The 18311-nt window shown below is 43.5% G+C and overlaps 1 protein-coding gene across 1 annotated transcript in view; it reads right to left on the minus strand.

Moving 5' to 3' along the window:
• Positions 1-330: 330 nt before the first annotated feature.
• The window catches only part of fam151b (family with sequence similarity 151 member B), a 33969-nt gene continuing 15988 nt past the window's right edge, over positions 331-18311 (minus strand). Inside the window, exons 5-6 of the mRNA XM_085474285.1 lie at positions 1915-2050; positions 331-1356 (exon numbers count right to left, since the gene is read on the minus strand). Of these exons, the coding sequence (XP_085330411.1) occupies positions 1215-1356; positions 1915-2050 (278 nt within the window). The 3' untranslated portion in view covers positions 331-1214. The remainder of the gene's footprint in view (positions 1357-1914; positions 2051-18311) is intronic.

Consider the following 18311-nt stretch of genomic DNA (forward strand, 5'->3'; position numbering starts at 1 on the left):
GAGACGAGGCGAGTAAGACGGACAATTTAGGCTGTGCGCTGGATGTGAGAAGTTAGGAGTGCTGTGAGTTTGGAGGAAGACACAGGGTTTTTTCAGGAGAACACTGTTAACTTGCCTGAGGTTTGGGGGATAGACGGGAGATGCTGGGGGGTTTTCGGGATCGTGAGAGTTTGTGACTCGGACTTTGATTGTAAATTTCCTAGTTCGTATTAAACAAATGGAAATAAATAGTAATAAAGCTTTCCATCGGGGCATGCAGCCTGTATCTCCATTCTAAATATTACAAAAGCACAAGATTAACTAAGCACTAAGAACTATGGTTTAACACACACACACACACGACATTTTTGGCCATAAAAAAATAAACTTCTTTTGGCTTAAAAATTGCATTTTTTTAAAAATATTTTTAATAATCAAATAATTTTTGAATTATTGAATGAGTTATGAAATATGATCATTTTAATAATAGTTTTATTAATATGATAATTTCATGTTATTAAAAATGTTATTAATAATTTTATTAATAACATATTTTTATGACTGCCATTTGTTTTATTACGTCCTTTATTACTCATAAATCATTTTATCGTGGGTCATAAATCACTCATTTGAAGGGGTATAACATCCCTCCTCATATGCACTTTAGCTAGTGTAACTTGAACTAAATATATTTTTAAGAGAATCTGTTAAACTCAGCTTCTGAAAGACACAAAGGCTCAGCTAAAAGGCCGTGTAAGTGAAGGAAAGTCCAACCTGTGTGGGAAAGAGCCCCCTTCTGCTCGAAACTGTCTGATTCGTCCCACTTGAAAATAGACTAACACTCTTTAATTAAAAAACAAACAAACAAAAACACAACGTGACTGGACTCGGCTGATTTGCAGATTTTTTTATCCCACCCAAAAAAAAGAATCAGTAGAGAAAACAGAAAATATTACATGCAAGTGGGCTTAGAGCATCTTTTGATTTGAAATGCACCAGGCCCAGTAACATTAATGTCATGGCCTTAATACTGTGAGGCAGACACCTTACAGTACTGCAGAGGATCCTCATGAATAGACGATTCCTATGAGCAAGCAGTCGGTGACCGTGGGGAGGATGAACTCTGTTTTAACAGGAAGCGAGCTTCAGATAAATTCAGGATGAAGTTAGTTTCCACTTGCAGGTGCACCAGTTAATGTCACAGCCAGACAACTTCTCACTGGATTCATATGTGCTTATTGTGCTGAACTGATCCGTGCTCTTAGAGAGTCTGGCAGGTCAAAGTAAATCCTGCTCGTGGCAAACTCTTCTCTGTAGGGCAGCAAGTCCTGCAGTGAGAACTCATCACTGTGGCCCGTCCACACAGTTAGAGTGTACCTGTCAATGTCAAGGAAAAAAAGGTATTAACATATGTCAGAATGGTTTTGGAAACTCCGCCCATTTGACTTTATTCTGATTTTTTCAACTTTATTGTAACAACAGATGAAAATCTAACTTTGTGGCATTGAAACATTAAAATGGTCCAATGAAATCACAACTATGAGACGAGTGTGGATCGAGTTAAACTGTGATGCACACATGCTTCTGTCCAGTGATGACACTTTCTCTCTCACTGCTTGGCAGACAGAGATCTTATCGAAGAAGCTAAAAGGACAGTTTATGATTATATGGTAACATAACGCTTCAGCTGTGTCCCACACCAATGTGTGAGAAGTAAAAAGGAGAAACTACTGTGACTGCTTGCAGCCTACTGACTACCTCTGATCCACAATGAGGCTAATTAGACGAATACAGTGTTTGCTGATTTTGATTTGCTCTCCTTTACTGATATCGAGCATATATATGGCTTCTTCAGACAACCAGGAGACAGCAAAGAAGCCACTGCATGTTTGTGGTGTTGTTCTGAGAAAAAGGTCCGATGTGGCCGACATTCACCTGTCTGACTGCTTCAGCAGCCATGTCAGCTGGGAGAAGGACTTGGCCAGCAGAGCTGCACGTACTGGGAATGTTACGGGATGTTTAAGGTCTCTACAGATCTTCTCCATCATATGAACCATATCCCAGCTGTAGCCTGAACAAAAGAGAAACAAAACATAAACGTGTTATGTGAGATGTGTCACTATGGTCTGCTGAGGACTCACTGACTCTCGTTCTAACCTCACTCAGGAAGTGCTCTCAGGTGAGACAGGCACATGGTCCCACAGTTCCCAGTATAACAGCCAGGCATTCTTGCCTTCTTCCCCATGAAAACTCACCATGAGCTCCTTAGTGGTTCTGGACCAACATTAGCCACCTGACTGCTGGCTGACTCGGCTGTCAAGGTAGTCCATGAACATGGGTTCTTCTAGTGTCAGGATGAACTCTTATGTTGCATGCATGTATTTTCCTGGTGAGAATTTTATTTTTACTCTGCCAAGATGGTGTCAAAGAGACGGATGTTGTCCAAGACATGGAGGATGCTGGACAACACCTCCCACCCACTCCGTGATGTGCTGAGCATGCTCAATCAGAGACAGATTTATCCAAATGAGACAGAAAATAGTTCCTGCCTGTGGCTACGTCCATCTAATGTGCAGCAACAGCTGCACATCCTCTACAAAGGAGAGTGTAAGAGGGCATCTCAATTTCAGCTTTATCTACACTCTCTTCCATGTGAGATAATGGGATATTTATTTATTTATTAGAACTATTGTGTAATATACTGTAATTTTTTATTGGTACTGTAACTTGTTAGTTACTGTCCTTACTGTCTTGGAGCAACTGTGACTGCAAAGTTTCCTCTTGCATTGATAAAGTATTCTGAGTCTCCTCACTGTTCGGGTACCTAAAGGCACTGAGCTGCTGCACCACCTGCCCTTTGACCTCCAGGTGCTGAAACAGCGTGTGAGTTGTATTTGCTGACAACATGCTGCCAGGCTATTAGAGTCGGGTGCACCACCATGTTGTCTGCATATTTGAGAACTGTCATACTGTCCATATTACAGGTTATATTATACGTGTAGAGACTACATCTCCATCACCCCTCAGGTCTGTTGAGGACGCAAGATCCTCAGCTCTGGATACGCGGACCCATGCGAACCTAGAACTCCCCTAGGGTGGACACAAAGCTATATAATAGAGTTGTTGATTTAAACAACTCTGTTATTTAAATCAATAATAACATGAAGAGGGTTTTGTGTTTCTCAGCCTAGAACAACTACAATCTCATTTTCTGGGTTTAAGAGAGGAGAGTTCAAAACCAGAGAGAGGAGGTGTCTTATTTAAGCAGTGTCGCGCTGACCTAGTAGGTGTGGCTGTTACTCCTCTCTTCCTCCTCCTGCCCACTACCTGCTCTGTGCTGCTGCTTGCACATGGCTGCTGATTAGACCTTGTGTGCAATCTACAACTAAGCGCGGCCTGGTGCGCGCCGCTCCGCCAGGTGAGCTGAATTAGAGCAATCAAGGGCTGGCGTGCCTAGTAGACCTTAAAATGCATGCAGCAGCCATTTGACCCGGGTGTGACATACTGAGAGGACAGCAAACAAAGCACAATCCACTTTCCACTGTGAGGAAGACTTTGAGCTAGACGGGCTATCGGTAAGCTCTTGGACTCATATTTGCTGCTTATATGTTGGGGAACTATGGAAGCTCAATTGTGGAAATGTATTTATGCTTTGGGAAATAGTTACTGCATTTAAGTTTAAAAAACTATATTGATATTAAAATGAATGTTTAAGTTTGAATAAATTGTTTATGTAGATAGTGTTTCCCACATTTATTTTATTAATACTAAAAATAGTTACCCCAAATCCTTGGTTAAATCTTAAAACTAGTGTAAATATGTTTGGTTTAATTTAAGGAAAATAATTCTTTGTAAAAGAAAATCCTTGGTTAAAGTCTTTATTAAAATATTTGCAAACTCTAAAATGTATACTTTAAAAATGTAATTGTTTATAAAAAGTGTAAAATGCAAGGTAGACACTTTGTGTATTTAAGAACCACAGTTTATTTCATCTTCGTTGTGTGAAATTACTCAGCTCTGTGATTAAAAACCAATGAATGTAAAACTAACTTAAACTGGGTTAAATGATGATTTAGACAAAAGTATTTAGCTTTAGCTATGTTAAATGGCTTTACTAAAGTGTATATATTTTTGTTATTTCATTTGTATTCTGTATAATGCATTTAATTTATCTGAATGAACACTAGCATCCCCAGGCTTCTACCTTTCTACCTATAAAACCCGAGAGCAGTCAAATGGTGGAAGTGGAAGCTAAATTGGCTAGTCATTCATATGTATATTAGGTCGTTACCTAGGAATTCTGGAGGGAGGGGAGTGGGGGTGAGTGATTGAGGGGGTGGGGGAGCTGCTAAAAGCTGTGAACTTCCTTTTGTGTTTCATCTTGATGCATTCTCAATCATCCAGGGAAATAAATCTCCAAAAGTCACCAACTTGGAGTGTTTCAGTTTGCCATCTTAGGGAGAAATCAACACACATGGGTGTATGTCCTTTGTTGCTGAGATTTATTGATAAAAACAGTACAAAAAACCAACCATTTGTACACATATTTACAAATGGCCTGCTGAGTGGTGCATGGAGCATGTTCATTGGTTCATGGACCTCCCTGAACTAATGGCATTTATTGCAATTGTCATCTTGCGGGGGGTTAACAGGGTTCCATCTCTAAATGACTGCTGGTCAGCAAACCTGGGAAACCCACAGATAATTGGAACTATGGCACGAAACCGCTTCCAAAACATCATGCAACACCTACGCTTTGATGACAAGTCCACCCGCAGTGATCGAGCAAAGACTGATAAGTTCGCTGCAATTTCCAGTGTGTGGGGATCATTTGTCACCAACTGCATCACGTGCTACAACCCTGGTCTACATATCACCGTTGATGAACAGCTTTTCCCATCAAAGACTCGGTGCTGTTTCCTGCAGTATATTGCAAGTAAACCGGACAAGTTTGGGATCAAGTTTTGGGTGGCTTGCGACCTAAAATCCAAGTACATTTGCAATGTCTTCCCATATCTTGGCAAGGACCCCAGTCGTCCCACTGGGGAGAGACTTTTTGAAAATGTAGTAATGAGGCTGATGGAACCATTCCTAGACAAGGGCAGAAATGTTACCACGGACAATTTTTTCACATCGCTTTCACTGGCACAAAAACTTCGACGGAAAACCACCATCCTCGGCACAGTCAACAGGATTCGCAGGGAAATTCCTCAATCCACTAGACAGACAGATCGCAATGTATTCACCACTCAGGTATGTTGCAGGTCTTTTGTGGTTCTATGTTTATGTGTTTCATTGTGTGTAAAAGGGCTATGAAAATAACTTCTTATTTCTTAGGTGTTTTCAACCTCTGCTGCCACGCTGACGGCGTATGCGGCCAAACGGAAGAAGACAGTCTATATTCTTAGCAGCATGCACAGCGTGGTTCAGACTGATAACACCACCAAAAGGAAGCCAAACACGGTCACCCTTTACAACAAAACAAAGTGTGGCGTGGATGTGATGGACCAGATGGTTCGGGAGTACACTGTCCGCAAAGGAACACGGCGCTGGCCAGTCGCCGTGTTTTATAACATGATTGACATGGCAGCACTGAATGCACATGTGCTGTATCAAGCATGCACCGGGACGAAGGAAAGACGGGTGGACTTCCTGGTGGCGCTTGCAACAGAGTTGGCTCACTCTCATGTAGCTGCGAAGAAGGCAAGAAAAGATCAGTTGCTTCGGGCAGAACCCTCCACACCGAGCCCTGGAAAAAGAGCCACGTGTCAGGTCAAACATAAATGCAAGAAAAATCAGGCCACTGTGCGATGTGTTCACTGCTACAGGTACACATGTGGTAAATGCAGACGACAGATACCGTGGCAGTGCCAGGATTGTGAGTGATTGTTGAAATGTACTCACTCTTTATCATTTGTAAATATGTGTACAAATGGTTTTTTTTTTGTACTGTTTTCATCAATAAATGTCAGCAACAAAGGACATGTGTTGATTTCTCCCTAAGATGGCAAACTGAAACACTCCACTCCCAAACCCCCTCAATCACTCACCCCCACTCCCCTCCCTCCAGAATTCCTAGGTAACGACCTAATATACATATGAATGACTCCAGCATTTGACTGACTGCTCTCCGGCTTTTAAAGGTAGAAATGCAAAATGATGACTCCGCGGGGGTCTAAGGTAGAAAACCAAAATGACTGCTCTCCGGGGGTCTAAGTGTATTAATGAAATGTTCTTTATTTTTTGTGTTGAAAGGTTTTTCACCCACCTACCTATCCACTATCTAACTAGCTGTTCAAAATAAAGTGAGTGAAACCCAAAGTCTGGTCTTTTTCAAGTGTGGGCACCTCACAGACAGAACACTTGACAAGCAGTGATAAGAATGATGAACATGTCTCTCAGTGTGTCACTTGCAGATGGGGAAATAGACCTGGATCAATTTCCCACATGCAGCGGTCGGAAGAAAATTATAGGTTAACATCTTTAGAAACACTCAGGCCGAGTTTTGACTGAATTGTTTACAGCTTCACTTCTATGTGTTAATTGCCCCTTGGGGATAAATAAAGTCTTTCTGATTCCTCATCCTGAAAAGCGAGCTCCAAGGACGCTAACTTCTCCTTGAAGACAAGAAATGCAGTTCCAGAAAGCAACAACATGGCAGTCCAAGAGACAACAGCAGTCTTGAGCAGAGAGACCCAGCAGCAGCAGTACAGGGAGTGCAGAATTATTAGGCAAATGAGTATTTTGTCCACATCATCCTCTTCATGCATGTTGTCTTACTCCAAGCTGTATAGGCTCGAAAGCCTACTACCAATTAAGCATATTAGGTGATGTGCATCTCTGTAATGAGAAGGGGTGTGGTCTAATAATAATAATGGATTGGATTTATATAGCGCTTTTCAAGGCACCCAAAGCGCTTTACAATACCACTATTCATTCACTCTCACATTCATACACTGGTGGAGGCAAGCTACAGTTGTAGCCACAGCTGCCCTGGGGCAGACTGACAGAAGCGAGACTGCCATATCGCGCCATCGGCCCCTCTGGCCAACACCAGTAGGCAAGTAGGGTAAAGTGTCTTGCCCAGGGACACAACGACCAGGACAGAGAGCCCAGGGATCGGCGACCTTCCGGTTACAGATGCGATTCCCAACCCCCTGAGCCACGGTCGCCCTTTAGGACCGTGACATCAACACCCTATATCAGGTGTGCATAATTATTAGGCAACGTCCTTTCCTTTGGCAAAATGGGTCAAAAGAAGGACTTGACAGACTCAAATAGTGAGATATCTTGCAGAGGGATGCAGCAGTCTCAAAATTGCAAAGCTTCTGAAGCGTGATCATCGAACAATCAAGCGTTTCATTCAAAATAGTCAACAGGGTCGCAAGAAGCGTGTGGAAAAACCAAGGCGCAAAATAACTGCCCATGAACTGAGAAAAGTCAAGCGTGCAGCTGCCAAGATGCCACTTGCCACCAGTTTGGCCATATTTCAGAGCTGCAACATCACTGGAGTGCCCAAAAGCACAAGGTGTGCAATACTCAGAGACATGGCCAAGGTAAGAAAGGCTGAAAGACGACCACCACTGAACAAGACACACAAGCTGAAACGTCAAGACTGGGCCAAGAAATATCTCAAGACTGGTTTTTCTAAGGTTTTATGGACTGATGAAATGAGAGAGTCTTGATGGGCCCGTGGCTGGATTGGTAAAGGGCAGATAGCTCCAGTCCCACTCAGACGCCAGCAAGGTGGAGGTGGAGTACTGGTTTGGGCTGGTATCATCAAAGATGAGCTTGTGGGGCCTTTTCGGGTTGAGGATGGAGTCAAGCTCAACTCCCAGTCCTACTGCCAGTTTCTGGAAGACACCTTCTTCAAGCAGTGGTACAGGAAGAAGTCTGCATCCTTCAAGAAAAACATGATTTTCATGCAGGACAATGCTCCATCACACGCGTCCAAGTACTCCACAGCGTGTCTGGCAAGAAAGGGTATAAAAGAAGAAAAACTAATGACATGGCCTCCTTGTTCACCTGATCTGAACCCCATTGAGAACCTGTGGTCCATCATCAAATGTGAGATTTACAAGGAGGTGCCTCGGGAAAACGGGTAGCAACACACATCAGCTTTTAATTTCATGTCTAAGATTTTTGCTCAAGTTTTGCAATCACTTGGCATTAAACATCAGAAATCTAGTGCCTATCATCCGGAGTCACAAGGTGCGCTTGAGCGGTTTCATCAGACGTTGAAATTTATGATGCGGAAATTTTGCCTTGAGTCTGAAAAGGAGTGGGATGAGGGGTTGCCGCTGCTCCTTTTAGCTGTGAGGGAAAGCGTGCAGGAGTCGCTAGGATTTAGCCCTGTTGAGCTGGTGTTCGGTCACACAGTGCGTGGCCCGTTGCGACTGCTCAAGGAGAACTTCCTGTCTGACACAGATGCTCCTAAGGAAATTTGTTAGATTATGTGAGTTCTTTTAGAGAGCGTTTGCATAAGGCATGTGCAATCGCACACAATGCTCTCGTTGCAGCGCAGGGTAAGATGAAGAGGAAGTTTGATGTGAAAGCTGTGCAGAGGAAATTTGAGGTTGGTGATAAAGTTTTAACACTTCTACCGGTCCCTGGATCTTCCCTCCAGGCAAAGTTCAGTGGTCCGTATACGGTGCAGGCGAAATTGAGTGACACGGATTATGTCATTGACACCCCAGAGCGAAGGAAAAAGTGTCGTGTGTGTCATATTAATATGATGAAGCCCTACTTTGCTGGTGGTGTGTCAACAGTTGCGACTGTGGGGGTGCCAGGTTCCGAAGCCCAGTATGACCCAGTAGGTGATGATTTGGTTTTCGGTTGTGCTGTGGGCTGCGCACGACTTAGGAATTCTGAAATTCTATGTGATTTAAGGTCATATTTAACTGAGGTAGATGATGATGTCCGAAATGACGTGTGTCGGTTGATTGAGAATCATCCTAATCTTTTCTCGGACACTCCATCCTGTACCACCGTGTTGGAGCATGATATCGATGTGGGGGACCATCCTCCAATCAAACAACATGCCTACCAGGTGAATCCCACTAAACGTGCTCTTTCCCAGACAGAAGTCTCTTATCTGTTGGAAAATTGTCTTGCTGTCCCTAGCTCTAGTGCGTGGAGTTCCCCGTGTCTCCTAGTGCCTAAAGCGGATAAGACCCCACGGTTTTGTACAGATTTTCGGAAGGTGAACAGTGTGACCAAACCTGACTCCTATCCTCTTCCCAGAATGGAGGATTGTGTCAATAGTAACGAACGTCACAGAACCGACCCTAAGCTGGACTTGTTAAAGGGCTATTGGCAAGTTCCTCTAACATCACGTGCGGCCGAGATCTCTGCTTTTGTTACTCCTGACCATTTTCTCCAGTACACTGTCATGCCTTTCGGGTTGCGCAACGCTCCCGCCACATTCCAACGGCTCATGAATATCGTGCTGGGCGGCGTCCGCAAGTGTGAACATGACTGTCCAAAACATCTAGAAAGGAGATGTCTTTGATTTTGGGAAGGGGGGTGTTACGGCTGTGGCCATTAGGACCCTGTGTGGGCTGTTTTCTTTCTGTGTTTCTGTACTGTGCTTAAGACTCTTTCCAGGTCCCTCCCCTAATGAAGAGTAGTGAGCGGCTGATTGGACCATGGAGCGGGTGACTACCTTCAAAAAGCCGCTCTGACAGCTCCACAGAGAGAGGGAGAGAGAGTGGAGCGAGCGAGTAGCTTGGCAGCCGGCGCGGCCCTGACCCTGGTTTTCCCAGCCTGTACTTTTATTGTGTATTTGTGTGAGCGTGAACTGCTGGAGCCGCTCCTGGTGCATTAGCTGAGAGCTTAGGCACTCTTGGGCTGAAGCGGAAGGGGTGAGCCGCCTTTTCTTTTGGAATCGTTTTCTCCTGTTTTCCGGGTTAGGGAGCGAAGGATAGCGCTGTCATTTGTTTGTTCTGTTTCTTTCCTAGGGTTTAGTTAGTTTTCTTTGGTGGGACTTAGTTGGTTTTGTTTATTATTTTGGCCTGGGCTCACCCTGGAGCTATGCTTCTTTTCCTTAAATAAAATCACCTTTTTACTCACAACTGGTTTGGGATGTTTGGCTTGGGAACCAGGGCGGGGATTTGTCTCTCTCTCTCCTCCAACCTTATGTGCGTCCCTACACGCCTAGACTAAGGGCGTAACAGGAGGGAAAACAGTACACCTCTCTGAACAGTGTCTGGGAGGCTGTGGTTGCTGCTGCACGCAATGTTGATGGAGAACAGATCAAAACACTGACAGAATCCATGGATGGCAGGCTTTTGAGTGTCCTTGCAAAGAAAGGTGGCTATATTGGTCGCTGATTTGTTTTTGTTTTTGAATGTCAGAAATGTATATTTGTGAATGTGGAGATGTTATATTGGTTTCACTGGTAAAAATAAATAATTGAAATGGGTATATATTTGTTTTTTGTTAAGTTGCCTAATAATTATGCACAGTAATAGTCACCTGCACACACAGATATCCCCCTAAAATAGCTAAAACTAAAAACAAACTAAAAACTACTTCCAAAAACATTCAGCTTTGATATTAATGAGTTTTTTGGGTTCATTGAGAACATGGTTGTTGTTCAAGAATAAAATGATTCCTCAAAAATACAACTTGCCTAATAATTCTGCACTCCCTGTATGTGCAAAACGGCATCTGAGAGAAAGGGAACCCATCTTCTGATTGGATGGATGGACATGCGTTTCCAGCAAGCTGCAACTTCACTGTGTGTGACTGGTCTTTGAGAAGACTGTCTGAGTTTGACATTTTCCATGTTTGGAGTGAAATGGCAATGAACGAGACAGTGGGGACTGCACAGGACAAAGCTGAAGCTGGAATGCTGCAAGGGGGAGAGGAGATCAAGGGGGAGAGGAGATCAAAGTGGACAGAGCAGGTGAGGACCCAGAGGAATGCTGTTGTTTAGAGTGGGAAATTAAATTTGGGTTGGCGAACCTGGGAGGAAAATGACTGCTTTAAGTGGGAAAATTGAGAAGGAGTCTAAGACACTGCAGAGAGAAAGGTACACAAAATCACACACAAACAGAAAATGCATTAACCATACTAACACATACAATGAAACTCATGAAGACCAGACAGCATCTTCAGCATGTTACTGTTTGTCATCTTGTCCAGTTCACTTAGTAAGATGAGAAGTGATACATAGACCACTGGACTGATATTATAGTAGGACAGATGATTAAATTATAGCAGGGGCAAACAGAATGCTGAAGAGGGGTCTGAATGAGTGAGGCTAATAGGTTGTTGAGTTTCTTGTTTCTGATGTGTGGAGGAAAGTTTTAACATGGCACACACCTGATTACATCAGAAGAAACTCGTGATCTAATAAGACATTAGGGTTATTTTGTGAGGTGTGTGGCTGATGGATGCTTTGAGATAATCTCTGTCGTTTGAGAGATCTGCACGATTAGAACAGAAAGCGCTATACAACATGTTGTCGGGAAAACGGTCGCAAAGTGAGCTTTTCCATATTAAAATGGGCTCGGGGGAAAGCCACTTATTTGGGACAATCAGAGAGCAAGTCCCGGTTTAAAAGGATTCTTTTTACTTTCTAAAGTGGCGTCATATTGCTGAAAGTGGGAACGAAATGCGACAAGATGCAAATGCTACTATCAGCAATGAATAATAAAAAAAATGGGGAACTGACTGGACTGACAAAAGTTTGACAGAAGTTGACTGACTTAGCACCAACATGCTGGATTGCACCTCCACCCAGATGTGAAGGGTGGATGTATGGATGTGTGTTTCTTTATTGCAGGAGCAGGAGGATGACAGAGACCAGAGGGGGAGATTTTAGGGTCACATGAGAGTGTGGGCCCTGCAGACTTTAACCTTTAACTGCTACTTTTCTGGGTAACTGATGTTGTGTGAGGAAACTGTGTTTACAGCCTGTGTGTTGGTTATGCTATTACACTGTGTTGTTGAGAAAATGTTGAATGTTACAGCAGGGGAATGAGCATTCAATGTGAGACACATACTGTGTTGAAACCAATGTCACTCTTTTCACGGCAGATTGTTAACTTTCTGGCCTTTTACAGCACCTCTGGAATCTGGTGACCCATGCCTGACCTCCAGGATGCTGCTGCTGATGTTTGTTTCTCTCTAAGAGCGCTTGTGGAGGATTCAGCACAGACAGACAAGTGACAACAGAGCAGATGTGCAGTGATTATAGAACATTTTAGTGTTCGGCTCATTATCTGACCATCATTGAGCTCATAGAGGTAAAATAAGTGAGTGACATTGCTTAAGGAAAGCGTCATGGTCCTGAGTCTCCTGACTCAGTGTTTTGTGTTTCTTTATGCTTTTGTTTATCCTGAGTATGTACTCCGTTATGATTTGCATTTGTTAGGTTTGTGTTCTGTGCCTGCCCTGGTCCCACTTCTGTGTTCCACGGTGTTCTGTTCCTCCGTCTGCGTCTCTCTGCCCCGCACCCCGTTTCTTATGATCTCAGGTTTGTCATTTAGTTTACCCAGTTCAGGTTTCTCCAGTCATTTGTCATTCCTCACTGCCTGTTTTGTCTTTCCGTTACTGGTAAATAAACGTCACTAGCATTATCATCTACTGCCTGCATTTTGGGTCCTTTCTCCCTCCAACACCACACGGCTCACCTCGGCAGCCGTGACAGAAAGTCAATGATTAGAGTAGTGTGGAATAAGCACAGCACAAATTCTATTCAAAGCAAAAAATAAAGACCTGCCAAGAAATATTCAGAGTATGGTTTTTTTGAAAGAAGGAAGTTATAATTTAAGGGGTTTTTGTAACTTCAAAACAATGAAGGTACGTACTACAAGAAAAGGCTTTTGTGTTTCTGTTCATGGAGTGAAACTATGGAACAGTCTGAAAATGGAATTAAAGCAACGTCCAAACATAAAACTGTTCAAAAAGAGTTATAAAAATATGATCTTTTTGAACTATAAAGAAAAGGAAAATATTGAAATTAATTGAATGTCTCTATTTAAAAAAAAACAAAAAAAAAACAAACTCATGATGTGATATTATAGTATATAGTATATCAGAAATTTGTTCACTATTTTTATTACAAATTATATCAGTAAGGAAGCTGACTAAATATTAACTGATAATTTATGGTAAAGGGGTGGGATTAAATAAAGTGTTTACTTCCTCCCTTTCAACATGTAAATTAATCAGAATGGGTTTTTTTGTATGTATTTTTTTCTCTCTTATTTTCTTTTCTAAATGTACCTGTATATTGTTCACATGTTGAAATAAATTACCAATCAATCAAACACATGGGATGATCCATGATTTGGAGAAATTATGGTGATAGTTGTGGTTTAATGATTTGGAATAAACTGTGTTGACACTTGTCTCTGTGGCGCTGAGTGCTTTATTATTATGAGCTACAGTTGCTTGCAATTGTGAAGTTTGTTTTAACTTACAGAGTTTGTCTTACAGGCAATAATGACAGTCTGTTAAGTTGAACAGACTTAACATTTAACCATTGGCTAATGTTTTTCCTTAATACAGGGTAGTGTTATGATCCAGTGATGTGTTTGTTTTGTGTTACTCCTCCCACCAGAGGATGGCTGTGGGTATCTTTCCCCTTTTTTTTTTTCCTAGGAGGTGGACACCTGGGCGTGGCTGTTAGGGATCTGGGTGGAATCTCTGCCTATCCTCGGATTGGATAATTGATGGATCACCTCCAGTATTTAACTACCGGATGACAGCCACCTGGCCCCTCTCCCCGAACCTCCACCACTTAACCAAGAACCTGTGTGTTGATTTACTGCAGTGTAGAGTTTTGGTGTGTATGTCTGGCGTTATTATGTCCATTTTGTAAATAGCTGTAAATAGATTTGTCAAGTAGCGATCGTACGTTTTGTTCACTTCGTATATATCCTTCACTGCAGCAGCGTAGTAGGCGTGAGAAGCCATTTTTGTTGAATAAGTTTTCTCATTAGAAAGCTAGGTAAGTGAATTGTCTTTTGTTTGGTTTTTTTCACATTGTGTAGGGAAGCGCAGGGACCACGAGGGAGTTTTGTTTGTTATTTTTGGCATCGCTCACTGCCGAAGTAAATAAATGGCTGCTTAGCACTTTAAAAGGTATCATTGTTGGTGTTCTTGCTTGGGTGGGGTGTGGATGGGCAAACTTCTTGTTGCGTTTAATTACTTGCCTAGACTAAAAACGTAACATAATAGCTACTGGACTCCCAGTTCTGGCTGCACACATGAGGAAGTGCAGCAGATCGTTGTTCCGCAGTCATTCCGTCCCCAGGTCCTAAGCTTAGCACATGACCACATCATGTCCGGTCACTTGGGAATCACAAAAAACATACAACCGTGTCCTCCGTTACTTCTTCTGGCCTGGTCTCAAATCTGATGTTGTAAGATTCTGCCGCTCGTGCCACACATGTCAGCTTGCCGGTAAACCAAATCAGGTGATTCCAGCTGCGCCGTTAAAACCCATCCCAGTCATTGGGGAACCTTTCGAACATGTTATCGTTGATTGCGTTGGTCCTCTTCCAAAAACAAAGTCCGGAAACCAATACCTACTCACCATGATGTGTACTGCCACCCGTTATCCTGAGGCCATCCCGTTGCGCTCGTTAAAAACCCGTGGGATTGTGAAAGCACTAGTTAAGTTCTTCTCTACCTTTGGACTGCCTAAATGTATCCAAACGGATCAGGGCACAAACTTTATGTCTAAAATCTTTGCCCAGGTCATGACAGAGCTCGGTGTCACCCATCGCACTTCCAGCGCGTATCACCCGGAGAGTCAGGGTGCATTGGAAAGGTTCCACCAAACTCTGAAAAACATGCTTCGCAAGTTTTGCACTGAGTCTGGCCGTGAGTGGGATGAGGGGTTGCCACTGCTATTGTTCGCCGTCAGGGAGACATGCCAGGAGTCTTTGGGGTTCAGCCCAGCTGATTTAGTTTTTGGCCACACGGTGCGCGGTCCGCTACGTCTTTTGAAAGAGAGATTTCTCTCTGATAGACATCGTCCGAAAGAAAACATTCTGGACTATGTTAGTTTGTTTAAAGAGAGGCTGCATAATGCCTGTGACTTTGCTCGTGGCGCGCTAGCAAAGGCTCAGGTCAGAATGAAAACCCACTTTGATAGAAAGTCTGTAGCACGGATGTTTCGGTCAGGTGATCGCGTGTTGGTTTTCTTGCCTGTGGTTGGTTCACCCCTGCAGGCAAAGTTTTCCGGTCTGTATGTCATTGAGCGCAAACTAAGTGAAACTGACTATGTTGTGTTAACCCCTGATCGTAAGAAGAAAAGTCGCGTCTGTCACATCAACATGTTGAAGGAATACATTGATCGCGAACGCTCTAGTCTGTCACCTGCTGTGTTACCTATTGTGTCGGTGTCCGTCTCTCAACCCTTATATAGTCCCTGCGATGATGGGTTGGAGGATAGGAACAGCTCTGTCTCTGGGGTGCGTCTTAGGAACTCTGAAATCTTGGCTGACTTGGATGCCTATTTAGCACATCTGTCTGATCCCGAAAAATCCGATGTCCGTGAGCTCATTAAAAATTACTCAACTCTTTTCGGTGATATCCCCACTCAAACGCATGTGCTAAGTCACGATATTGATGTGGGTGATCACAAGCCCATCAAGCAACATGCCTACAGAGTAAATCCCACTAAGCGTGCCATAATGCAGCAGGAAGTCCAGTATCTTCTCGACCATGGTTTTGCTCTTCCCAGTAATAGCTCTTGGAGCTCACCATCACTTCTCGTCCCAAAACCCGATCAAACCTCCCGTTTCTGTAATGACTTCCGAAAGGTAAATGCTGTTACAAAACCAGACTCTTTCCCACTCCCACGCATGGATGACTTGGTCGACCGTGTTGGATCAGCAACCTTCGTGACCAAGCTTGACCTCCTAAAGGGATACTGGCAGGTTCCGTTAACGGACCGTGCATCCGAAATCAGTGCCTTTGTTATGCCTGACCATTTTTTGCAGTATACCGTCATGCCGTTCGGGCTACGGAATGCCCCAGCCACCTTCCAGCGGCTGATGAACACTGTGCTACATGGAGTCAGAAATTGTGAAGTGTATCTGGATGATATAGTTGCCTATTCATCCACTTGGACTGAACACCTCAAAACCCTTAGCGAAATATTTGACCGTCTGCGTGATGCCTCTCTGACACTAAACCTGGCTAAATGTGAGTTTGGAAAGGCTGTTGTAACCTACCTGGGGAAACAAGTCGGACAGGGTCAGGTCCTCCCTGTTGCTGTGAAAGTGCAGGCAATATTAGATTTCCCAGCTCCGCAGACCCGTCGGGAGCTGCGGCGTTTTCTAGGCATGGCAGGTTATTATCGTGGATTCTGCAAGAACTTCTCTGAGGTAGTAGCCCCGTTAACCAGTCTTGCCAGTCCAAAATCACCATTTATATGGTCTGAGACATGTCAGTTTGCTTTCGAAGCTGTCAAAGCTCTCCTTTGTAGTGCTCCTGTGCTGGCCGCCCCTGATTTCGCATGTCCATTCAAGCTTGAGGTGGATGCCAGTGCCTTGGGGGCTGGGGCAGTGCTTTTGCAGGAGGATGAAAATGGCATTGACCATCCAGTCTGTTTCTTTTCCAAAAAAAATTCCTAAAACACCAATTGCATTACAGCACGATCGAAAAGGAAGCCTTAGCCTTATTGCTGGCCTTGCAGCACTTTGAAGTGTACCTTGGATCCAGTCCTGTTCCAACCGTCGTGTTCTCTGACCACAACCCTCTCCAGTTCCTAACTCGGATGCAGAACAGCAACCAGCGCCTTATGCGCTGGTCCTTACTCCTCCAGGACTTCAACATTGAAGTCCGATACAAAAAGGGCTTAGAGAATGTCATGGCTGATGCCCTCTCTAGGTCTTGAATCAAACATTTTTGTGTGGGGTTAAATGTTTGATTTTTTTTTTTTTGGGTGGGGGGAAATGTTATGATCCAGTGATGTGTTTGTTTTGTGTTACTCCTCCCACCAGAGGATGGCTGTGGGTATCTTTCCCCTTTTTTTTTTTTTTTTTTTTTTTTTTCCTAGGAGGTGGACACCTGGGCGTGGCTGTTAGGGATCTGGATGGAATCTCTGCCTATCCTCGGATTGGATAATTGATGGATCACCTCCAGTATTTAACTACCGGATGACAGCCACCTGGCCCCTCTCCCCGAACCTCCACCACTTAACCAAGAACCTGTGTGTTGATTTACTGCAGTGTAGAGTTTTGGTGTGTATGTCTGGCGTTATTATGTCCATTTTGTAAATAGCTGTAAATAGATTTGTCAAGTAGCGATCGTACGTTTTGTTCACTTTGTATATATCCTTCACTGCAGCAGCGTAGTAGGCGTGAGAAGCCATTTTTGTTGAATAAGTTTTCTCCTGTTTTCTCATTAGAAAGCTAGGTAAGTGAATTGTCTTTTGTTTGGTTTTTTTCACATTGTGTAGGGAAGCGCAGGGACCACGAGGGAGTTTTGTTTGTTATTTTTGGCATCGCTCACTGCCGAAGTAAATAAATGGCTGCTTAGCACTTTAAAAGGTATCATTGTTGGTGTTCTTGCTTGGGTGGGGTGTGGATGGGCAAACTTCTTGTTGCGTTTAATTACTTGCCTAGACTAAAAACGTAACAGTAGAGATGGACCGATCCGATATTACATATCGGTCCGATACCGACCTAAATTACTGGATCGGATATCGGAGAAAAATAAAAAATGTAATCGATCCATTAAATATCACGAAAGCACCTCACAAAACTTGCAACACGCCGTAACTCACCTCAGAACGTTAGCACGTCGGAGCAGTATGCATCACGTAATAGAGCGGCTGTGGCATGTGGGACCTGTCGGTGGTCTGGATAGCATTTGGAGCTTCGCTAGCAACCTGGCATTTCATCTCCGACAAAGTTATCCCCGAGAGAAGTAAAGCAAGTGTGTAAGTCCATCTCTGAATGTTTGTAAAGCATTCCTGCGTTAAGCTTAACAAGCGACTGCCTCTTCTTGCTGCTACTTCAATCATGAAACTGCTTAATGATCAGCTGATCGGCTTTTCTGTCGCGAGTCCGTGTCTCTAGTTTGTTTTTGGCCCACTTTGCACCAGAAAGAGGAAACCAGCGGCTGAACAACAGCAGCACGTTTAAGCTTGATCAGCTGTTGTTAGAATTTATTTAATATTACTTTCTACACCAGGATCTTTTTCTATGTAGCTGACGCTGGTAACTGTGCAGGGGCGGATCTAGCAAAGTTTAGCCAGGGGGGCCGATAGGGCATTAACAGGGAAAAGGGGGCACAAAGACATACTTTTCTTTCTTATTCTCATTTAAAATGTCGAGCTTTTAATAAATAATAATAATAAT

Source organism: Copadichromis virginalis, linkage group LG12, assembly GCF_057382275.1.
Source record: "Copadichromis virginalis isolate Kocher_CV1m ecotype Utaka linkage group LG12, C_Virginalis_male_GT1.1, whole genome shotgun sequence".
Classification (NCBI taxonomy): Eukaryota; Metazoa; Chordata; class Actinopteri; order Cichliformes; family Cichlidae; genus Copadichromis; species Copadichromis virginalis.